The sequence below is a fragment of the Coregonus clupeaformis genome, chromosome 20 (genome assembly GCF_020615455.1).
Source record: "Coregonus clupeaformis isolate EN_2021a chromosome 20, ASM2061545v1, whole genome shotgun sequence".
NCBI classification, from domain to species: Eukaryota; Metazoa; Chordata; class Actinopteri; order Salmoniformes; family Salmonidae; genus Coregonus; species Coregonus clupeaformis.
The window spans coordinates 23,044,593-23,068,689 of NC_059211.1; the positions used below are offsets into that span (position 1 = coordinate 23,044,593).

Below are 24,097 nucleotides of genomic sequence, written 5' to 3' on the forward strand. Positions count from 1 at the left end.
CTGGTGCAAAGTTGTCTTTGGTCTTCCTCGCGAAGTACCGCCAGAGGGCACCAAAGACCATATTGCATGGCTGTGGCTTGCTTCATTCTCTTCTGTCTAGGAAAGTTGCTTAACAAACCAGTTAAAGATAAACTACTCGCAAAATGTATGTGGCGAATATTATCATGATCCAACCATTTAAATGGACATATGCATTATTATATTTTCAATATGGCATGGTTATCCTTTATTTATTCTCCGCGCGCGCCACTTGGCATATCACCTTTGCGCAGTTAAACTCCTCCTTGCCCCCCTTCCATCAGGTCCTCTCCTTTCTGTCGTCTCTCCAAGGACTCCAGCGCACTGAGCCCAGTCCCTCTCATCACCCTGCAGTCACTCCCGGCAGATGCACTTACACACGCAGAGGACCATAAAACACTTGCTTTCCACTTACCAAGCAGGAAAAGGCGATTTGCTGATGAAATAGAAATATGCAACTCATCTGGGATCAAAATCAAAGGCAAATAAAATCTAAAAGTTAGAGCATTAGGCACTCCTTTCTGTAGTGCTTTTTCCGGTCTTCCTTAGCCTACATGATGGCTAAACCGGTTTTTCTGTGCGCTATTTGGTGTGCGTTTTTCGCGTGGTGTTCAGCTGCGCCAAAGGAGTGCGCGGGAACGGCCATACCTACGGACACTAATCCTGGGATTAAACCCGAATTTAAGGGGGACCTCGGAGAGAAGAATGATTTGCCACAGGAAGAGATGAACACACATCAGAACATTCTGACCCAGGTAGGTCCATGGTGCCATCACCTAGCCTATCATCAACTAGTAGAGTTGTTGATGTGAAAATATCTATTATTTACATTAGTCAATATTGATTCAGTATTTTCAAATGAATAATATATGGTGGCACTGAAAGCATGCCTATACTGGAAACATGCCAATACTGAAAGCATTCCAATACTGAAAGCATGCCAATACTGAAAACATGCCTATACTGAAAACATGCTTTTACTGAACGCATTCCAATAATGAAAGCATGCCAATACTGAAAACATGCCTATACTGACAGCAAGCCAATACTGAAAGCATGCCTATACTGAAAGCATTCCAATACTGAAAGCATGCCTATACTGGAAACATGCCTATACTGACAGCAAGCCAATACTGAAAGCATGCCAATACTGAAAATATGCCTATACTGAAAACATGCTTTTACTGAACGCATTCCAATAATGAAAGCATGCCAATACTGAAAACATGCCTATACTAAAAGCAAGCCAATACTGAAAGCATGCCTATACTGAACGCATGCCTATACTGAAAACATGCCTATACTGAAAGCATGCCTATACTGTAAACATGCCTGTACTGAAAACATGCCTGTACTGAAAACATGCTTATACTGAAAGCATGCCAATACTGAATATATGGTCAAGATGCATTTGTATCAAGTAAAATGTGTTCTGATTATACGTGGTGGAAAATGCGTCCGTCCTCTTCTCTTTGTAGCTGCTGGGTGATTATGACAAAGTGAAAGCCCTCTCCGAAGGCTCTGACTGTCGCTGTAAATGTGTTGTCAGACCCCTGAGCAGGAGCGCCTGCCGGCGGATAGAAGAGGGCAGCGGCACGGCGCAGGACGTCTACACCGTGGAAACTATCACCTCGGGGCCAGAGTGCAAGTGCACCTGCATCGCTCCTCCGTCGGTGGTCGATCCCTGCGACAGGGACTTCAGGTTGAAGCAGCTACGGGAAGCTGGGAAGGATAACATCAAGGTGACAGCCTGGACCCACTCCATCATATCCAAATGATGGCTCTGTCTGGGTCATCCACCTCAGTGTCAAGTTGACTAGGGGCCGTCGGTGTCACTGCAACTTCTGTCTTCTGACACCTTTTATGATTCATTAGAGGATTTGGATGTTCAAATGTTATACTCATGGATGGGCTGTGGAAATGTCATGAGTTTTATGGCATGTCTGTGCTGAGAGAGTAATCCATATGGATGGGCTATGGGAAATAGTTGGATTATGGCATGTCTGTGCTGAGAGAGTAATCCATATGAATGGGCTATGGGAAATAGTTTGATTATGGCATGTCTGTGCTGAGAGAGTAATCCTTATGGATGGGCTATTGGGAAATAGTTTGATTATGGCATGTCTGTGCTGAGAGAGTAATCCTTATGGACGGGCTATGGGAAATAGTTTGATTATGGCATGTCTGTGCTGAGAGAGTAATCCTTATGGACGGGCTATGGGAAATAGTTTGATTAAGGCATGTCTGTGCTGAGAGAGTAATCCTTATGGACGGGCTATGGGAAATAGTTTGATTAAGGCATGTCTGTGCTGAGAGAGTAATCCTTATGGACGGGCTATGGGAAATAGTTTGATTATGGCATGTCTGTGCTGTGATCAGAATGAGTGCAACCCCTCTGATGGAATTTACTTGATCCATTCTAGCTCTCCTTGATTATGGAATTGCTGGAGGGATCCTTCTACGGCCTGGATCTACTGAAGCTGCACTCTGTCACCACTAAGCTCCTGGACCGTGTGGAAAACATTGAAAAGGTAAGTCCTCCATCACTGAGGAAGACAACCCTATCTTACCTGTAGAGAATAGGCTACATACAGTTGGAGTCGGAAGTTTACATACACTAAGTTGACTGTGCCTTTAAACAGCTTGGTAAAATCCAGAAAATGATGTCATGGCTTTAGAAGCTTCTGATAGGCTAATTGACATCATTTGAGTCAATTGGAGATGTACCTGTGGATGTATTTCAAGGTCTACCTTCAAACTCAGTGCCTCTTTGCTTGACATCATGGGAAAATCAAAAGAAATCAGCCAAGACCTCAGAAGAAAAATTGTAGACCTCCACAAGTCTGGTTCATCCTTGGGAGCAATTTCCAAACGCCTGAAGGTACCACGCCCATCTGTACAAACAATAGTAAGTATAAACACCATGGGATCACGCAGCCGTCATACCGCTCAGGAAGGAGACGCGTTCTGCCTCCTAGAGATGAACGTACTTTGGTGCGAAAAGTGCAAATCAATCCCAGAACAACAGCAAAGGACCTTGTGAAGATGCTGGAGGAAACAGGTACAAAATTATCTATATCCACAGTAAAACGAGTCCTATATCGACATAACCTGAAAGGCCGCTCAGCAAGGAAGAAGCCACTGCTCCAAAACTGCCATAAAAAAGCCAGACTACGGTTTGCAACTGCACATGGGGACAAAGATTGTACTTTTTGTAGAAATGTCCTCTGGTCTGATGAAACAAAAATATAACTTTTTGGCCATAATGACCATCGTTATGTTTGGAGGAAAAACCGGGTGGCTTGCAAGCCGAAGAACACCATCCCAATCGTGAAGCACTGTGTTGGCAGCATCATGCTGTGGGGGTGCTTTGCTGCAGGAGGGACTGGTGCACTTCACAAAATAGATGGCATTATGAGGAAGGAAAATTATGTGGATATATTGAAGCAACATCTCAAGAAATCAGTCAGGAAGTTAAAGCTTGGTCGCAAATGGGTCTTCCAAATGGACAATGACCCCAAGCATGCTTCCAAAGTTGTGGCAAAATGGCTTAAGGATAACAAAGTCAAGGTATTGGAGTGGCCATCACAAAGCCCTGACCTCAATCCTATAAAAAATGTGTGGGCAGAACTGAAAAAGCGTGTGCGAGCAAGAAGGCTTACAAACCTGACTAAGTTACACCAGCTCTGTCAGGAGGAATGGGCCAAAATTCACCCAACATATTGTGGGAAGCTTGTGGAAGGCTACCCGACACGTTTGACCCAAGTTAAACCATTTAAAGGCAATGCTACCAAATACTAATTGAGTGTATGTAAACTTCTGACCCACTGGGAATGTGATGAAAGAAACAAAAGCTGAAATACATAATTCTCTCTACTATTATTCTGACATTTCACATTCTTAAAATAAAGTGGTGATCCTAACTGACCTAAAAACAGTGAATTTTTACTAGGATTAAATGTCAGGAATTGTGGAAAAACTGAGTTTAAATGTATTTGGCTAAGGTGTATGTTAACTTCCTACTTCAACTGGACATCATGGGCTGAAGGGCACATACAATACATGGACAGAGGGAGTGAAGTGAATCTGAGATGTGGTGAGCACAGCAGCACACCCACACTGAATGAAAACAGAACTCCCTATACAACAGTAAGTAGACTGGGTGTATGCTGCAGATTAGGAGAACGTACACTACCGTTCAAAAGTTTGGGGTCACTTAGAAATGTCCTTGTTTTCGAAAAGAAAAGCAATTTTTTTGTCCATTAAAATAACATCAAATTGATCAGAAATACAGTGAAGACATTGTTCATGTTGTAAATGGCTATTGTAGCTGGAAACGGCTGATTTTTTTATGGAATATCTACATAGACGTACAGAGGCCCATTATCAGCAACCATCAGTCCTGTGTTCCAATGGCACGTTGTGTTTGCTAATCCAAGTTTATCATTTTAAAAGGCTAATTGATCTTTAGAAAACCCTTTTTGCAATTATGTTAGCACAGCTGAAAACTGTTGTGCTGATTAAAGAAGCAATAAAACTGGCCTTCTTGAGACTAGTTGAGTGTCTGGAGCATCAGCAATTGTGGGTTCGATTACAGGCTCAAAATGGCCAGAAACAAATAACTTTCTTCTGAAACTCGACAGTCTATTCTTGTTCTGAGAAATGAAGGCTATTCTATGCGAGAAATTGCCAAGAAACTGAAGATCCTCAGACGAGCCAGCTGAATGGATGGAAACCAACCACTTAGAATAGTCTCATGACCTACTCTCCCAGGAGCCACTACTCTGCTTTATTAGTGGTTCTGCTGCCTGCCACAGGCGACTTTATGGACCTGGACGGAGTGTCCAACACACTCCATTTAAATGATGGAAATTATAAATTAATTCTGCCTGAAGCATAACTGTTTTCTTAATAGTGAGTTAAATTAATTTTATGTCTTGAAAGACACCCTTCTTTGGTCAAGGTCCCCCCCCCTTCCTAGAAAACATGCTCCCTTATTGAGTGTCTAATATTTATTGAAATGTAGCTGCTTGTGAATGAGATACACTCTATTATAAAGTACATCATTCTTTTACCATAAGAAACGTCCTATATGTGTCCAACCAGAACCAAGCAGTCTCTCAGAACCAGGATGAGGCTGTCGCAGGCCGAGAGAAGAGGCCCTCTATCAAGCCACAGCAGGTGAAGGAGAACCCCGTTACACCCGCCCCCTCGCTCCCCCTGAGGCAGGAGAAGAAAAGACTGGGTGATCTGAGTGACGTGGCTACAGCCTATCAGAATAAAGAGGTGGGTAGGATCTGGCGGTCGTCAGGTTTGGTAGTACTGCAACACCAATGCTCTCGAGTGGCTTTACAAAAAAAGCACATTGGGATCTCATTGTATCGACATCGATTATTTTCTTTATGCCAGCAGCATACCACCCTGCATCCCACTGCTGGCTAAACAGGGTTGGTCCTGGATGGGAAATCAGATGCTGCTGGAAGTGGTGTTGGAGGGCCAGTAGGAGGCACTCTTACCTCTGGTCCCAAAAAAATATCCCAATTCCCCAGAGCAGTGATTAGGGACATTGCCCTGTGTAGGGTGCAGTCTTTCAGATGGGACGTTAAAACGAGTGTCCTGACTCTCTGAGGTCACTAAAGATCCCATGGCACTTACTGTAAGAGAAGGGGTGTCCTGGCTAAATTCCCAATCTGTCCGTCAAACCATCATGGCCACCTAATCATCTCCAGCTTCCAATTGGCTCATTCATCCCCCCTCTTTTCCCCTGTCACAATTCCCCAGGTCTTTGCTACAAATGAGAATGTGTTCTCAGTCAACTTACCTGGTAAAATACATTCCTTTAGCCTGTATTCTAGATAAATCCTTCTTTACTGAAGGAATAATTTTACATTGACATTTTAGTCATTTAGCAGACGCCCTTATCCAAAGCGATAGCTAGGTGAAACAACATTTTTTACAGACTTACAGTTAGTGAGTGCATACATAATTTTTTTGTCATACTGGCCCCCCGTGGGAATCAAACCCACAACCCTGGCGTTGCAAGCGCTGTGCTCTACCAACTGAGCTACACGGGGCCACATCACAGTCATAGTAAGTAGTGAAGAGGGGGATTATTTAAAATCACATTTTTATTTGTCACATGCGCCGAACACAACAGGTGTAGTAGACCTTACCGTGAAATGCTTACTTACAAGCCCTTAACCAACAATGCAGTTCAAGAAATAGAGTTAAGAAAATATTTACTAAATAAACTAAAGTAAAAAATAAAATACAAAGTTACACAATAAAATAAACAACAACGAGGCTATATACTGGGGGTCCCGGGGACCGAGTCAATGTGCAGGGGGTACAGGTTAGTTGAGGTAATTTGTACATGTAGGTAGGGGTAAAGTGACTATGCATAGATAATAAACAGCTAGTATCAGCAATGTAAAAACAAAGGGGGGGGTTGTTATCAATGTAAATAGTCCGTAGTCCAGGTGGCCATTTGATAAATTGTTCAGCAGTCTTATGGCTTGGGGATAGAAGCTGTTAAAGATACTTTTGGACCTAGACTTGGCGCTCCGGTACAGCTTGCCGTGCGGTAGCAGAGAGAACAGTCTATGACTTGGGTGACTGGAGTCTTTGACAATTTTCGGGGCCTTCATCTGACATGCCTAGTATATAGGTCCTGGATGGCTGGAAGCTTGGCCCCAGTGATGTACTGGGCCGGACACACTACCCTCTGTAGTACCCACAGTCGGATGCCGAGCAGTTGCCATACCAGGCGGTGATGCAACCGGTCAGGATGCTCTCGATGGTGCAGCTGTAGAACTTTGAGGATCTGGGGACCCATGCCAAATCTTTTCAGTCTCCTGAGGGGGAAAAGGTGTTGGCGTGCCCTCTTCACGACTGTCTTGGTGTGTTTGGAACATGATAGTTTGTTGGTGATGTGGACACCAAGGAACTTGAAACTCTCAACCCGCTCCACTACAGCCCCGTCGATGTGAATGGGGGGCGTGTTCGTCCCTCCTTTTCCTGTAGTCCACGATCAGCTCCTTTCTCTTGCTCATGTTGAGGGAGAGGTTGTTGTCCTGGCACCACACTGCCAGGTCTCTGACCACCTCCCTATGGTTGTCTCGTCGTTATCGGTGATCAGGCCTACCACTGTTGTCATGTCGCCGGCAAACTTCATGATGGTGTTGGAGTCGTGCCTGGCCATGCAGTCATGAGTGAACAGGGAGTACAGGAGGGGACTGAGCACGCACCCCTGAGGGGCCCACGTGTTGAGGATCAGTGTGGCGGATGTGTTTTTTACATACCCTTACCACCTGGGGGCGGCCCGTCAGGAAGTCCAGGATCCAGTTGCAGAGGGAGGTGTCTAGTCCCAGGGTCCTTAGCTTAGTGATGAGCTTTGAGGGCACTATGGTGTTGAACGCTGAGCTGTAGTCAATTAATAGCATTCTCACATAGGTGTTCCTTTTGTCCAGGTGTGAAAGGGCAGTGTGGAGCGCAATAGAGATTGCATCATCTGTGGATCTGTTGGGGCGGTATGCAAATTGGAGTGGGTCTAGGGTTTCTGGGATAATGGTGTTGATGTGAGCCATGACCAGCCTTTCAAAGCACTTCATGGCTACAGACGTGAGTGCTACGGGTCAAATTTTGTATTTCTTGTAATAATCCTTTCTTTAGCTGCATCAAGTTCAAAACATTTTTCACAAATGGAGGTATCCATCGGACCTTTCCCTGTGACAACAACGAACATGTCGCATATTATACATTTAAAATGAGTTTTCACTGCTGCACGCCGACAGTCCAAGGGAACAAACATTTCCCTGCTCCGCTCGGGGACTTAGATGCTCCCTCCATGGCCGCGGACGCCCCCACCAGCCCCCCGCACAACTGTGTTGTTGTCTGTCTCTCGTTGAACGTGAGAGAAGCGCAGGGGGGCGGGTGATGCCTGGGTCAATTAACTAAAATGTAAAATCACCATTGTTTATTTCAGTAAGAGCATCTAACCCTGCCTTCTGGTTGCAGTGAGATTAGATTAGTAGGTGAACACCTTTAGTGAAAATTAGGTCAAACGTATTGCATGCCTTTGGAGTTGGAGGGGAAAGGGTGAGGTCAAAAAGAGGCAAGGAGGGGAAATTAATCGAAGGCAGACATCGGGAGGTTGAAGTCGCCAAGTACGAAGAGCGGTGAGCCATCGTCAGGAAATTAGCTTATCAAGGTGTCAAGGTCATTGAGGAACTCTCCCAGGGCACCTGGAGGGCGATAGATGACTATGTTAAGCTTGAGTTTTTTTAAAAATTTTTTTATTAATATTATTATTTTAAAAAATGTAAGGGGGTAGATCAGCTTAATATTGCAGATAGATTGTAACTTCCATCAATGTAATTGTCTGCATCACTTCCAATCCCCCATGTAAAAAAAAAAATATATATATATATATATATACACATACATATATATACACACATACATACACATACACCTCCTTTAAAAAAAATATATTCCCCTTTATTACTTTCCAACCCCACCACCCTTTCCCTACTTGGAGTAAACTAGTGAACAACAATGCTTGTTAAGCTTGAGTTGACAAGTGACAGTGACATCATGGAATTCAAATGAGATGGACAGGTGACAGAGGGAGAAATGAGTAGCCCTGCGCCATCACCGTGACGCACCAGATGCTCTTGAACTATGAAAGAACACATAGTCAGATGAAGAGAGAGCTGCAGCGTTCTCTGGGATGATCCATGTCTCCGTCAGGGCCAAAAAGTCAAGGGACTGAAGGGCAGCATAGGCTGAGATGAACTCTGCGTTCTTGACCGCAGATCGGCAGTTCCAAACGCTGCCAGAGACCAGGAATTCCACATAATAATAATAATATGCCATTTAGAAAACACTTTTATCCAAAGCGACTTACAGTCATGCGTGCATACATTTTTACGTATGGGTGGTCCCAGGGATCGAACCCACTACCCTGGCGTTACAAGCGCCGTGCTCTACCAATTGAGCTACAGAGGACCACATGGGTTGTGCGGCGTAGGGTACACTAAATTAGAAGGGTTGCAGCATCTGCAAAGCCTAAAGGGAGAGGAGTGAACAGGTATAGAAAACACACACACACAGTTGCCAAAGCTACAAAAGAGCAAAATGAGATAATCAGAAAATAACTAGATAAGATAATCAAGTGAGAGAGTCGTGTGGAGCCCTCCTCTATTTCCTTCCTCAAACAACTCCGCAGAACAACTCGGCATAACCGGCTTTGTTTCGGCGACGGTTTTACTTTTGCCGACGAGACCGCCACAAACAAGGGAGACTGAAATACTAACGCTAATAGCTAATTGCCTAGCAGAGGTGAAGAGCACACCTCCCTGTACTAATTGCTGATTACTTAGCAGAGGAGAAACCACTCCCCCTCAAATACAGCCACTGATTACCAAAACAAGTCACAACTTGCCCTGCCCCTTGATCCCGGTTGATGTGTCAACAATCATCTGCAAGTTATGAGCAGTCAGCCGTTCACACACCAAGTAGGCTACTGGGAAGAAAGGCAGCACTTAATGCAGACCCGTCGCCAGACCTCAGTCTTAAGGGGGGCATATGAAATGCATGGGAGGGCAGGGCACAATTGTTATTAGCCTACAGTACGTATATTTAATAATAAATTCCCCATAGCGACGGGTATGACTTAATATAGATGGCCCTAGCTAGCAACAAGACAGTACTAGACAGCAGATGAAGACAAACATTATACTTATCACTCCTGGAGATATCTAGCTATAGAATGAAGCAGAGAGGAAGATGGAAACAATCATGTGGCCATTGATTAGAGAACACCAGTAGTCATTGATTCCACATGGTGCTGCTTGGTGCAGTCATGCTTTGGCCAATGTATGACACTAACAGGCTGTATTAAAGGCCCAGTCAGTCAAAAATGTGATATTCCTGTGTTTTATATCTATTTCCACACCGAGGTTGAAATAATTATTTAAAATCACATTTTTATTTGTCACATGCGCCGAACACAACAGGTGTAGTAGACCTTACCGTGAAATGCTTACTTACAAGCCCTTAACCAACAATGCAGTTCAAGAAATAGAGTTAAGAAAATATTTACTAAATAAACTAAAGTAAAAAATAAAATACAAAGTTACACAATAAAATAAACAACAACGAGGCTATATACTGGGGGTCCCGGGACCGAGTCAATGTGCAGGGGGTACAGGTTAGTTGAGGTAATTTGTACATGTAGGTAGGGGTAAAGTGACTATGCATAGATAATAAACAGCTAGTATCAGCAATGTAAAAACAAAGGGGGGTTGTTATCAATGTAAATAGTCCGTAGTCCAGGTGGCCATTTGATAAATTGTTCAGCAGTCTTATGGCTTGGGGATAGAAGCTGTTAAAGATACTTTTGGACCTAGACTTGGCGCTCCGGTACAGCTTGCCGTGCGGTAGCAGAGAGAACAGTCTATGACTTGGGTGACTGGAGTCTTTGACAATTTTCGGGGCCTTCATCTGACATGCCTAGTATATAGGTCCTGGATGGCTGGAAGCTTGGCCCCAGTGATGTACTGGGCCGGACACACTACCCTCTGTAGTACCTTACAGTCGGATGCCGAGCAGTTGCCATACCAGGCGGTGATGCAACCGGTCAGGATGCTCTCGATGGTGCAGCTGTAGAACTTTGAGGATCTGGGGACCCATGCCAAATCTTTTCAGTCTCCTGAGGGGGAAAAGGTGTTGGCGTGCCCTCTTCACGACTGTCTTGGTGTGTTTGGAACATGATAGTTTGTTGGTGATGTGGACACCAAGGAACTTGAAACTCTCAACCCGCTCCACTACAGCCCCGTCGATGTGAATGGGGGCGTGTTCGTCCCTCCTTTTCCTGTAGTCCACGATCAGCTCCTTTCTCTTGCTCATGTTGAGGGAGAGGTTGTTGTCCTGGCACCACACTGCCAGGTCTCTGACCACCTCCCTATAGGTTGTCTCGTCGTTATCGGTGATCAGGCCTACCACTGTTGTCATGTCGTCGGCAAACTTCATGATGGTGTTGGAGTCGTGCCTGGCCATGCAGTCATGAGTGAACAGGGAGTACAGGAGGGGACTGAGCACGCACCCCTGAGGGGCCCACGTGTTGAGGATCAGTGTGGCGGATGTGTTTTTTACATACCCTTACCACCTGGGGGCGGCCCGTCAGGAAGTCCAGGATCCAGTTGCAGAGGGAGGTGTCTAGTCCCAGGGTCCTTAGCTTAGTGATGAGCTTTGAGGGCACTATGGTGTTGAACGCTGAGCTGTAGTCAATTAATAGCATTCTCACATAGGTGTTCCTTTTGTCCAGGTGTGAAAGGGCAGTGTGGAGCGCAATAGAGATTGCATCATCTGTGGATCTGTTGGGGCGGTATGCAAATTGGAGTGGGTCTAGGGTTTCTGGGATAATGGTGTTGATGTGAGCCATGACCAGCCTTTCAAAGCACTTCATGGCTACAGACGTGAGTGCTACGGGTCAAATTTTGTATTTCTTGTAATAATCCTTTCTTTAGCTGCATCAAGTTCAAAACATTTTTCACAAATGGAGGTATCCATCGGACCTTTCCCTGTGACAACAACGAACATGTCGCATATTATACATTTAAAATGAGTTTTCACTGCTGCACGCCGACAGTCCAAGGGAACAAACATTTCCCGGCTCCGCCGGGGACTTAGATGCTCCCTCCATGGCCGCGGACGCCCCCACCAGCCCCCCGCACAACTGTGTTGTTGTCTGTCTCTCGTTGAACGTGAGAGAAGCGCAGGGGGGCGGGTGATGCCTGGGTCAATTAACTAAAATGTAAAATCACCATTGTTTATTTCAGTAAGAGCATCTAACCCTGCCTTCTGGTTGCAGTGAGATTAGATTAGTAGGTGAACACCCTTTAGTGAAAATTAGGTCAAACGTATTGCATGCCTTTGGAGTTGGAGGGGAAAGGGTGAGGTCAAAAGAGGCAAGGAGGGGAAATTAATCGAAGGCAGACATCGGGAGGTTGAAGTCGCCAAGTACGAAGAGCGGTGAGCCATCGTCAGGAAATTAGCTTATCAAGGTGTCAAGGTCATTGAGGAACTCTCCCAGGGCACCTGGAGGGCGATAGATGACAATGTTAAGCTTGAGTTTTTTTTTTAGTTTTTTTATTAATATTATTATTTTAAAAAATGTAAGGGGGTAGATCAGCTTAATATTGCAGATAGATTGTAACTTCCATCAATGTAATTGTCTGCATCACTTCCAATCCCCCATGTAAAAAAAAAAAAATATATATATATATATATACACATACATATATATACACACATACATACACCTCCTTTAAAAAAAATATATTCCCCTTTATTACTTTCCAACCCCACCACCCTTTCCCTACTTGGAGTAAACTAGTGAACAACAATGCTTGTTAAGCTTGAGTTGACAAGTGACAGTGACATCATGGAATTCAAATGAGATGGACAGGTGACAGAGGGAGAAATGAGTAGCCCTGCGCCATCACCGTGACGACCAGATGCTCTTGAACTATGAAAGAACACATAGTCAGATGAAGAGAGAGCTGCAGCGTTCTCTGGGATGATCCATGTCTCCGTCAGGGCCAAAAAGTCAAGGGACTGAAGGGCAGCATAGGCTGAGATGAACTCTGCGTTCTTGACCGCAGATCGGCAGTTCCAAACGCTGCCAGAGACCAGGAATTCCACATAATAATAATAATATGCCATTTAGAAAACACTTTTATCCAAAGCGACTTACAGTCATGCGTGCATACATTTTTACGTATGGGTGGTCCCAGGGATCGAACCCACTACCCTGGCGTTACAAGCGCCATGCTCTACCAATTGAGCTACAGAGGACCACATGGGTTGTGCGCGCAGGGTACACTAAATTAGAAGGGTTGCAGCATCTGCAAAGCCTACAGGGAGAGGAGTGAACAGGTATAGAAAACACACACACACAGTTGCCAAAGCTACAAAAGAGCAAAATGAGATAATCAGAAAATAACTAGATAAGATAATCAAGTGAGAGAGTCGTGTGGAGCCCTCCTCTATTTCCTTCCTCAAACAACTCCGCAGAACAACTCGGCATAACCGGCTTTGTTTCGGCGACGGTTTTACTTTTGCCGACGAGACCGCCACAAACAAGGGAGACTGAAATACTAACGCTAATAGCTAATTGCCTAGCAGAGGTGAAGAGCACACCTCCCTGTACTAATTGCTGATTACTTAGCAGAGGAGAAACCACTCCCCCTCAAATACAGCCACTGATTACCAAAACAAGTCACAACTTGCCCTGCCCCCTTGATCCCGGTTGATGTGTCAACAATCATCTGCAAGTTATGAGCAGTCAGCCGTTCACACACCAAGTAGGCTACTGGGAAGAAAGGCAGCACTTAATGCAGACCCGTCGCCAGACCTCAGTCTTAAGGGGGGCATATGAAATGCATGGGAGGGCAGGGCACAATTGTTATTAGCCTACAGTACGTATATTTAATAATAAATTCCCTCAAGTGGGGGGGCACAAGCATTTTGGGGGCGGGCCCGGCCCCCTATGGCCCGCCCATAGCGACGGGTATGACTTAATATAGATGGCCCTAGCTAGCAACAAGACAGTACTAGACAGCAGATGAAGACAAACATTATACTTATCACTCCTGGAGATATCTAGCTATAGAATGAAGCAGAGAGGAAGATGGAAACAATCATGTGGCCATTGCTTAGAGAACACCAGTAGTCATTGATTCCACATGGTGCTGCTTGGTGCAGTCATGCTTTGGCCAATGTATGACACTAACAGGCTGTATTAAAGGCCCAGTCAGTCAAAAATGTGATATTCCTGTGTTTTATATCTATTTCCACACCGAGGCTGAAATAATACAGTGAAATTGTGAAAAGGATGATAATCCCCTCTCTTTGAAAAGACTGCCTGAAATGTCAGCCTATTTTTAGATAATAGACCAATAAGAACGAGAGTTCCAAACCTCTGCCAATGACAGAGTTAGATTTTTTTTCAGTTTTCCCTTTCCCACTCAGACCACTCCCAGGTAAATTCTTGCTTGAGAAATTGCTCTGCTTACCATTTTAATTGATTAAGGTACTTAATTGTTAACCAGCAATGATTTGATATGGATGAATAAATAAACGTCTGGATTGGACCTTAAACACAATTCCCCCTTACATCCAGGAACACTCAGTCCTCCTTACTGCCAGGAACACTCAGTCCTCCTTACTGCCAGGAACACTCAGTCCTCCTTACTACCAGAAACACATTCAGTCCTCCTTACTGTTAGGAACACTCAGTCCTCCTTACTGCCAGGAACACATGCAGTCCTCCTTACTGTTAGGAACACTCAGTCCTCCTTACTGTTAGGACCACTCAGTCATCCTTACTGCCAGGAACACTCAGTTCTCATTATGGCCAGAAACACATTCAGTCCTCCTTACTGTTAGGAACACTCAGTCCTCCTTACTGCCAGAAACACATTCAGTCCTCCTTACTGTTAGGAACACTCAGTCCACCGTACTGCCAGGAACACTCAGTCTCCCTTACTGCCAGGAACACTCAGTCATCCTTACTGCCAGGAACACAATCAGTCATCCTTACTTTCAGGAACACTCAGTCCTCTTTTACTGCCAGGAACACTCAGTCCTCCTTACTGCCAGAAAGACTCAATCCTCCTTACTGCCAGGAACACTCAGACCTCCTTATTTCCAGGAAAACTCAGTCTCCCTTACTGCCAGGAACACTAAGTCCTCCTTACTGCCAGGAACACTCAGTCCTCCTTACTGTTAAGAACAGTCAGACCTCCTTACTTCCAGGAAAACTCAGTCCACCTTACTGCCAGGAACACTCAGTCCTCCTTACTGCCAGGAACACATTCAGTCCTCCTTACTGTTAGGAACACTCAGTCCTCCTTACTGCCAGGAACACTCAGTCCTCCTTACTGCCAGGAACACATTCAGTCCTCCTTACTGTTAGGAACACTCAGTTCTCCTTACTGCCAGGAACACTCAGTTTCCTTACTGCCAGAAACACATTCAGTCCTCCTTACTGCCAAGAACACTCAGTCCTCCTTACTGCCAGAAACACATTCAGTCCTCCTTACTGTTAGGAACACTCAGTCCTCCTTACTGCCAGAAACACAATCAGTCCTCCTTACTATTAGGAACACTCAGTCCTCCTTACTGTTAGGAACACTAAGTCCACCTTACTGCCACGAACACTCAGTCCTCCTTACTGCCAGGAACACTAAGTCGTCCTTACTGCCAGGAACACTCAGTCCTCCTTACTGTCAGGAACACTCAGTCCTCCTTACTGCCAGGAACACTCAGTCCCCCTTACTTCCAGGAACACTCAGTTCCCCTTACTGCCAGGAACACTCAGTCCTCCTTACTGCCAGAAACACATTCAGTCCACCTTACTGTTAGGAACATTCAGTCCTCCTTACTGTTAGGAACACTAAGTCCTCCTTACTGCCAGGAATACTCAGTCCTACTTACTGCCAGAAACACTAAGTCCCCCTTACTGCCAGGAACACTCAGTCATCCTTACTGCCAGGAACACTCAGTCCTCCTTACTACCAGAAACACATTCAGTCCTCCTTACTGTTAGGAACACTCAGTCCTCCTTACTGCCAGGAACACTCAGTCCACCTTACTGCCAGGAACACTCAGTCCTCCTTACTGCCAGGAACACAATCAGTCATCCTTACTTTCAGGAACACTCAGTCCTCCTTACTGCCAGGAACACTCAGTCCTCCTTACTGCCAGAAAGACTCAATCCTCCTTACTGCCAGAAACACATTCAGTCCTCCTTACTGTTAGGAACACTCAGTCCTCCTTACTGCCAGAAACACATTCAGTCTTCCTTACTGTTAGGAACACTCAGTCCTCCTTACTGCCAGGAACACACAGTCCTCCTTACTGTTAGGAACACTCAGTCCTCCTTACTGCCAGGAACACTCAGTCCTCCTTACTGCCAGAAACACATTCAGTCCTCCTTACTGTTAGGAACACTCAGTCCTCCTTACTGCCAGAAACACATTCAGTCCTCCTTACTGTTCGGAACACTCAGTCCTCCTTACTCTCAGGAACACTCAGTCCTCCTTAATGCCAGGAAGACTCAATCCTCCTTACTGCCAGAAACACATTCAGTCCTCCTTACTGTTAGGAACACTCAGTCCTCCTTACTGCCAGAAACACATTCAGTCCTCCTTACTGTTAGGAACACTCAGTCTTCCTTACTGTTAGGAACACTCAGTCCTCCTTACTGCCAGGAACACTCAGTCCTCCTTACTGTTATGAACACTCATTCCTCCTTACTGCCAGGAACACTAGTCCTCCTTACTGCCTGGAACACTCAGTCCTCCTTACTGCCAGGAACACTCAGTCCTCCTTACTGCCAAGAACACTCAGTCCTCCTTACTGCCAGAAACACATTCAGTCCTCCTTACTGTTAGGAACACTCAGTCTTCCTTACTGCCAGAAACACAATCAGTCCTCCTTACTGTTAGGAACACTCAGTCCTCCTTACTGTTAGGAACACTCAGTCCTCCTTACTGCCAGGAACACACAGTCCTCCTTACTGTTAGGAACACTCAGTCCTCCTTACTGCCAGGAACACTCAGTCCTCCTTACTGCCAGAAACACATTCAGTCCTCCTTACTGTTAGGAACACTCAGTCCTCCTTACTGCCAGAAACACATTCAGTCCTCCTTACTGTTAGGAACACTCAGTCCTCCTTACTCTCAGGAACACTCAGTCCTCCTTACTGTTAGGAACACTAAGTCCTCCTTACTGCCAGGAACACTAAGTCCTCCTTACTGCCAGGAACACTCAGTTCTCCTTACTGCCAGGAACACTCAGTCCTCCTTACTGTTAAGAACACTCAGTCCTCCTTACTGCCAGGAACACTCAGTCCTCCTTACTGTTAGGAACACTCAGTCCTCCTTACTGCCAGGAACACTCAATCCTCCTTACTGCCAGAAACACATTCAGTCCTCCTTACTGTTAGGAACACTCAGTCCTCCTTACTGCCAGAAACACATTCATGATGTTAATAATAGCCATGTCACATGTTGTTCCTTCATCAAAACGACCAAGAACAAACATGTTTTTTCCACACCTTTCTTCCCAATAAACCCAGAGACTTTACTATAACGGCACATCATATATTTCAGATAATAACAACAGTAATATGTGGCTTGGCAGGTCCAGTGGATTATTCATCCGGTATAGGAGTGGATGTGGATATAACAGAGGCATCCAGGCGGGCTAACGCTATCCTCTTTATAGGGCACTACCTTTGATTAGAGCTCTATGGGCCCTGGTCTAAAGTATTGCACTATATAGGGAATAGGGTGCTATTTGGGACGCAACCAGGGAAACTGTCCAGCAGGGATGGGCGGAACTGGACACTACGTTCAAATTATTAAATATATTGATATGTTGTCTCAAGAGTGTGTTCAGTTCGTTTAAATGTTTTCTTGTTTTCACTTATCAAAACATACTCTGACAATAATGGCACAACTTATTGAAGAAAAGCAAATCCAGGACAGAACTCAATTTGTAATGTCTGTCTTCTGCCAGGTATTGTGTAATCATTGTGCTCGTTTATCAGGATACTTATGACAGTTTATTTTTCAAACTGATAAGGATGGGTATGTTTCATCCACTTGACAGGGGAGGTATGAGGAGAGGTTTGTTGGAGGCCATGATTCCTCCAGACCCTTACTGAAGACAGATGCTCCAGGACCAGAACCCAGCCCCACCCCCCAGGTGATCCCAGAGGTGACCCCCCAGGATGGGGCCAGCCAAGGGAGCCAGGGGGTGTCCCAGGGGGTGAAGACTGGTCCCAAAGGGATGGTGATCAGGGGGATGACCTTCTACAAATTTGACCAAATGGTGGCTGATGACGGGGAGCCAGGGGAGAATAGTAAGTTCTGACTTTTGAGATCTCAGATCTTATTGACCTCATCAGATGGACAACCTATCTATCTCTGTCTTTTCCACAAACTGCTATTTAGAATAGCTGGTCCCTGGCTATGCTGGAACAGCAGCTGTAAACAGCACATGAAAAGTCACAAGCAGCCAGGGTCATTTCCACAAAGCCTCGGAGTCACAAGCAGCCAGGGTCATTTCCACAAAGCCTCGGAGTCACAAGCAGCCAGGGTCATTTCCACAAAGCCTCGGAGTCACAAGCAGCCAGGGTCATTTCCACAAAGCCTCAGAGTCACAAGCAGCCAGGGCCTTTCCACAAAGCCTCGGAGTCACAAGCAGCCAGGGTCATTTCCACAAATCCTCAGTCACAAGCAGCCAGGTCATGTGACTCTTTTAATACTGTTTGTATGTGTTGCAAGAGCTGGAATGACTCCTCTTGGTGCCTTACAGCCCGTCATCTCTCCTGTTTAATATTAAACTGCCAATTTTGTCCTGATGTGTAAACTATAGTTTTTATTATTTTCTCTCCCTGACCAGTCTTTGAGTATGATACGTTCAGTGGCGATGGCCCAGTCAACCTCTTCATCGAGGAACAGCTTATCCAGCACAGAGCCCCTCAAAGAGCCAGAGGGAGGGCGGGGCCAAGAGCCGCTCGGCCAAACAGCAGAGACCAAGTGGGAGGGGCTAGGCAGACCAGCCAATCAACACATCCCACCCAAACACAACCCGACACTCCTGAGATGGTATCTATCGATTCAGAACCTGTAGCAACGGTGGTTTCTAAGACGACTCCATCCCCCATAGGACATACAGCAGAGGGCCAGACATTCACCGCGACCCGGAACGCTAACATTAACTCAACCATAGTTGAGACCACTGGTCAGACGACCACTAGAGGAACTGAGAGGCCCATCCCCATGATGGTCAAACCAGCCAGCATCACTCAGACCACAGAGGGACCAGTCACTACAACAACCACTCAGGTAGCCAAGGAGACCATGAGGCAGACGACAGTCATACCGACTGACACACCTGTCATTGCCTTGGAAAGCACTGGTTTGGAATCACTCAGAGCCTTGGAAGTGAAAAACAAAAGACTATCAGAGAACATTGCAAGCACTAGTACAGTCGACAAGCTCAACACTCAAAGACCAACAATAACTACAGAGGCTTCGACCATCAACACAAAGACCACTACTGTTGGCGCGACAACTGCTGCCGTGACAATAACTCCCCAAACACCCACAACAACGGTCTTGCTAGCGACTACCACATCGCCAACGGAAAGCTCTAGGTTGACTTTGTCTCCCACAACACAGAGGCAGACCACCCCCTCCTCCACTAGACCACCAGCCACCACCACTTCTACCACCACCACCACCATTGGCCAGCCTCAACCTGCCAAACGCAGGTACAGCATCAGCTGGGAGGAGGAGGAGGAGGGGGGGACCCGGAAGGACCCAAAGGAACCAGGGCAACAAACATCCCTCAGGAAGCCTGGTAGGTTCTTCATATCAGTTCCTAAGGATGGCTTTTCGTTCAACATTAAAAAATACTACTAGGGTAGGATAATGTCATTTATTCATTAAGGTTTTATGATTATTTAGTTTAATCAGGTGCATCAGTGCAGGGTTAGAACCAAAATGTGGACTGTCTAGTAGTGGTTCACCAGGAGAGGGTTGTGATTGGACTGTCTAGTAGTGGTTCACCAGGAGAGGGTTGTGATTGGACTGTCTAGTAGTGGTCTCTCAGGAGAGGGTTGTGATTGGACTGTCTAGTAGTGGTCCCCGAGAAGAGGGATGTGATTGGACTGTCTAGTAGTGGTCCCCCAGGAGAGGGTTGTGATTGGACTGTCTAGTAGTGGTCCCCCAGGAGAGGGTTGTGATTGGACTGTCTAGTAGTGGTCCCCCAGGAGAGGGTTGTGATTGGACTGTCTAGTAGTGGTCCCCCAGGAGAGGGTTGTGATTGGACTGTCTAGTAGTGGTCCCCCAGGAGAGGGTTGTGATTGGACTGTCTAGTAGTGGTCCCCCAGGAGAGGGTTGTGATTGGACTGTCTAGTAGTGGTCCCCCAGGAGAGGGTTGTGATTGGACTGTCTAGTAGTGGTCCCCGAGGAGAGGGTCGTGATTGGACTGTCTAGTAGTGGTTCACCAGGAGAGGGTTGTGATTGGACTGTCTAGTAGTGGTCCCTCAGGAGAGGGTTGTGATTGGACTGTCTAGTAGTGGTCCCCCAGGAGAGGGTTGTGATTGGACTGTCTAGTAGTGGTCCCCCAGGAGAGGGTCGTGATTGGACTGTCTAGTAGTGGTCCCTCAGGAGAGGGTTGTGATTGGACTGTCTAGTAGTGGTCCCCCAGGAGAGGGTTGTGATTGGACTGTCTAGTAGTGGTCCCCGAGGAGAGGGTTGTGATTGGACTGTCTAGTAGTGGTCCCCGAGAAGAGGGATGTGATTGGACTGTCTAGTAGTGGTCCCCCAGGAGAGGGTTGTGATTGGACTGTCTAGTAGTGGTCCCTCAGGAGAGGGTTGTGATTGGACTGTTTAGTAGTGGTCCCCCAGGAGAGGGTCGTGATTGGACTGTCTAGTAGTGGTCCCCCAGGAGAGGGTCGTGATTGGACTGTCTAGTAGTGGTCCCCCAGGAAAGGGTTGTGATTGGACTGTCTAGTAGTGGTCCCCCAGGAAAGGGTTGTGATTGGACTGTCTAGTAGTGGTCCCCCAGGAGAGGGTTGTGATTGGACTGTCTAGTAGTGGTCCCCCAGGAGAGGGTCGTGGTTGGACTGTCTAGTAGTGGTCCCCCAGGAGAGGGTCGTGATTGGACTGTCTAGTAGTGGTCCCTCAGGAGAGGGTTGTGATTGGACTGTCTAGTAGTGGTCCCCCAGGAGAGGGTTGAGATTGGACTGTCTAGTAGTGGTCCCTCAGGAGAGTGTTGTGATTGGACTGTCTAGTAGTGGTCCCCCAGGAGAGGGTTGTGATTGGACTGTCTAGTAGTGGTCCCCCAGGAGAGGGTCGTGATTGGACTGTCTAGTAGTGGTCCCCGAGGAGAGGGATGTGATTGGACTGTCTAGTAGTGGTCCCCCAGGAGAGGGTTGTGATTGGACTGTCTAGTAGTGGTCCCACAGGAGAGGGTTGTGATTGGACTGTCTAGTAGTGGTCCCTCAGGAGAGTGTTGTGATTGGACTGTCTAGTAGTAGTCCCCGAGGAGAGGGTTGTGATTGGACTGTCTAGTAGTGGTCCCCCAGGAGAGGGTTGTGATTGGACTGTCTAGTAGTGGTCCCCCAGGAGAGGGTTGTGATTGGACTGTCTAGTAGTGGTCCCTCAGGAGAGGGTCGTGGTTGGACTGTCTAGTAGTGGTCCCCGAGGAGAGAGTTGTGATTGGACTGTCTAGTAGTGGTCCCCCAGGAGAGGGTTGTGATTGGACTGTCTAGTAGTGGTCCCCGAGGAGAGGGTTGTGATTGGGAACACTGCTCTAACTGACAATCTGTGTATCCACAGGAGAGTGTAAGGACACTCTGGCCACCATCTCTGAGCCGGTCCTCCATAACACCTACGGCCGGAACGAGGGGGCCTGGATGAAGGATCCTCTGGCCAACAACGACAAGATCTACGTCACTAACTACTACTACGGAAACAACCTGCTGGAGTTCCGCAACATGGAGGCCTTCAAATCAGGTATCTAGCAACTTATTTATTAGTTAAGAACGCAGCAAATTTTTTCACAATCCTTCATGTTCCTTGCCTCCTCAGAGAGGAACATGTCATTAGGTTATTGTAATAGTATTTTATTGTTTTATTTTCAGATGATTGTGTCATTTATCTTGTTTCTGACTGTGCCCATATGTTATCTCTTTGTTTTCATTCCCCACAAGGCCGCTTCACCAACTCCTACAAGCTTTCCTACAACTGGATCGGCACGGGCCACGTGGTCTACGACGGAGCCTTCTACTACAACCGCGCCTTCTCCCGTGACATCATCAAGTTCGACCTGCGCCTGCGCTACGTGGCTGCCTGGACGATGCTGCATGACGCCGTGTTCGAGGAGGCCTCGACACCGTGGCAATGGCGCGGTCACTCCGACATCGACTTCGCAGTGGACGAGAGCGGCCTGTGGGTCATCTACCCTGCACTGGATGATGAGGGCTTCCTGCAGGAAGTGATCGTCCTGACGCGGCTGAACCCCTCTGACCTCAGCACTCAGAGGGAGACCACTTGGAGGACAGGCCTCAGGAGGAACCACTATGGGAACTGCTTTATCGTGTGTGGCGTCCTGTACGCCGTCGACAGCTACAACGAGAAGGACGCCAACCTGTCGTACGCCTTCGACACGCACACCAACACCCAGATGATTCCCAGGATGCCCTTCACCAACAACTACACCTACACCACACAGATCGACTACAACCCCAAGGAGGGAAAGCTGTACGCCTGGGACAACGGACACCAGGTCACGTACAACATCGACTTCGCCTACGTTTACCCCCTGTAAGAGGTCGGGAAAGGTCACTTTGTTTTTGTATAAAATAATTACCTGAAATGAAAAGAGCAAAGAGATTCTATGAGTTGAAGCGGATTGTAGACCAGTCCTCCTGGCCACTCATGTCAGCCTCTATAAAGCCTATAAAGCTTGCTGTTCTGTCACTGTGTTTGTTTGTTTTGATTGACCTGACAAGTTTAAACAGTAGAGAAGCAAAACGGTTGCTGTAGTCTATAGAGCCTATGTTGTATATACTGTAATATAAACCTAAACCATTGTGAGAGAAATGAATGTACTGTAGAGGAATACAACATTGCACTCAAGACTTGGGTTTAGATGACGGCAGTTAGTTCACAACCATGACAACAGCAGTGTGTTATAAACCTGTGTGTTAAAATGTCACTAGATCATTTGTTTTATACTCATTTTTATACCTACAGTGCCTTCAGAAAGTATTCATACCCCTTGACTTATTCCACATGTTGTTGTGTTACAGACTGAATTAAAAATGGATTAAATAGATTTGGTTTCTCACCCATCTACACAAGATACCCCATAATGACAAAGTGAAAACATGTTTTTAGAAATGTTTGCTAATGTATTGAAAATGAAATACAGAAATATCTAATTTACACAAGTATTCACACTGCTGAGTCAATACTTTGTAGAAGCACCTTTGGCAGCGATTACAGCTGTGAGTCTTTCTGGGTAAGTCTCTTAAGAGCTTTTCACATCTGGATTGTGCAACATTTGCCCCATTGTTCTTTTCAAAATTCTTCAACTCTGTCAAATTGGTTGTTGATAATTGCTAGACAACCATTTTCAGGTCTCGCCATAGATTTTCAAGACGATTTAAGTCAAAACTGTAACTAGGCCATTCAGGAACATTCAATGTCATCTTGGTCAGCAACTCCAGTGTAGATTTGGTCTTGTGATTTAGGTTATTGTCCTGCTGAAAGGTTAATTAATCTCCCAGTGTCTGGTGGAAAGCAGACTGAACCAGGTTTTTGCCTGTGCTTAGCTCCATTCTGTTTCTTTTTTATCCTAAAAGCTCCCCAGTCCTTAACGATTACAAGCATACCCATAACATGATGCAGCCACCACTATGCTTGAAAATATGGAGAGTGGTACTCAGTAATGAGTTGGATTTGCCCCAAACATAACACTCAATATTCAGGACAAAAAGTGAATTGCTTTGCCATTTTTTTTTTGCAATATTACTCTAGTGCCTTGTTGCAAACAGGATGCATGTTTTGGAATATTTGTATTCTGTACAGACTTCCTTCTTCTCACTCTGTCAATTTGGTTAATATTGTGGAGCAAGTACAATGTTGTTGATCCATCCTCATTTCACCTACCACAGCCATTCAATTCTGAAACTGTTGTAAAGTCACCATTGGCCTCGTGAAATCCCTGAGCGGTTTCCTTCCTCTCCAGCAACTGAGTTAGGAAGGACGCCTGTATCTTTGTAGTGACTGGGTGTATTGATACACCATCCAAAATGTAATTAAAAACTTCACCATGCTCAAAGGGATATTCAATGTCTGCTTTTTTTTTTACCCATCTACCAATAGGTGCCCTTCTTTGCGAGGAATTGGAAAACCTCCCTGGTCTTTGTGTTTGAATTACTGTTTGAAATGTATTGCTCGACTGAGGGACCTTACAGAAAATT

At 46.0% G+C, this 24,097-nt stretch overlaps 1 protein-coding gene across 3 annotated transcripts; it reads left to right on the plus strand.

Moving 5' to 3' along the window:
- Positions 1-338: 338 nt before the first annotated feature.
- olfml2ba (olfactomedin-like 2Ba) lies at positions 339-22,731 on the plus strand. 3 transcript variants are annotated; one of them, XM_045205411.1, is made up of 8 exons: positions 339-773; positions 1,497-1,760; positions 2,442-2,549; positions 5,125-5,304; positions 17,704-17,956; positions 18,499-19,461; positions 21,447-21,623; positions 21,821-22,731. In XM_045205411.1, the coding sequence occupies exons 1-8, from the start codon at positions 573-575 to the stop codon at positions 22,435-22,437; spliced, it is 2,763 nt and encodes a 920-aa protein (XP_045061346.1). In that variant the 5' UTR covers positions 339-572; the 3' UTR covers positions 22,438-22,731. The 3 variants fall into 3 exon arrangements, with proteins under 3 accessions (XP_045061346.1, XP_041696570.1, XP_045061347.1); XM_041840636.2 differs by lacking the exon at positions 5,125-5,304; XM_045205412.1 differs by lacking the exon at positions 1,497-1,760.
- The last annotated feature ends 1,366 nt before the right edge of the window (positions 22,732-24,097 follow it).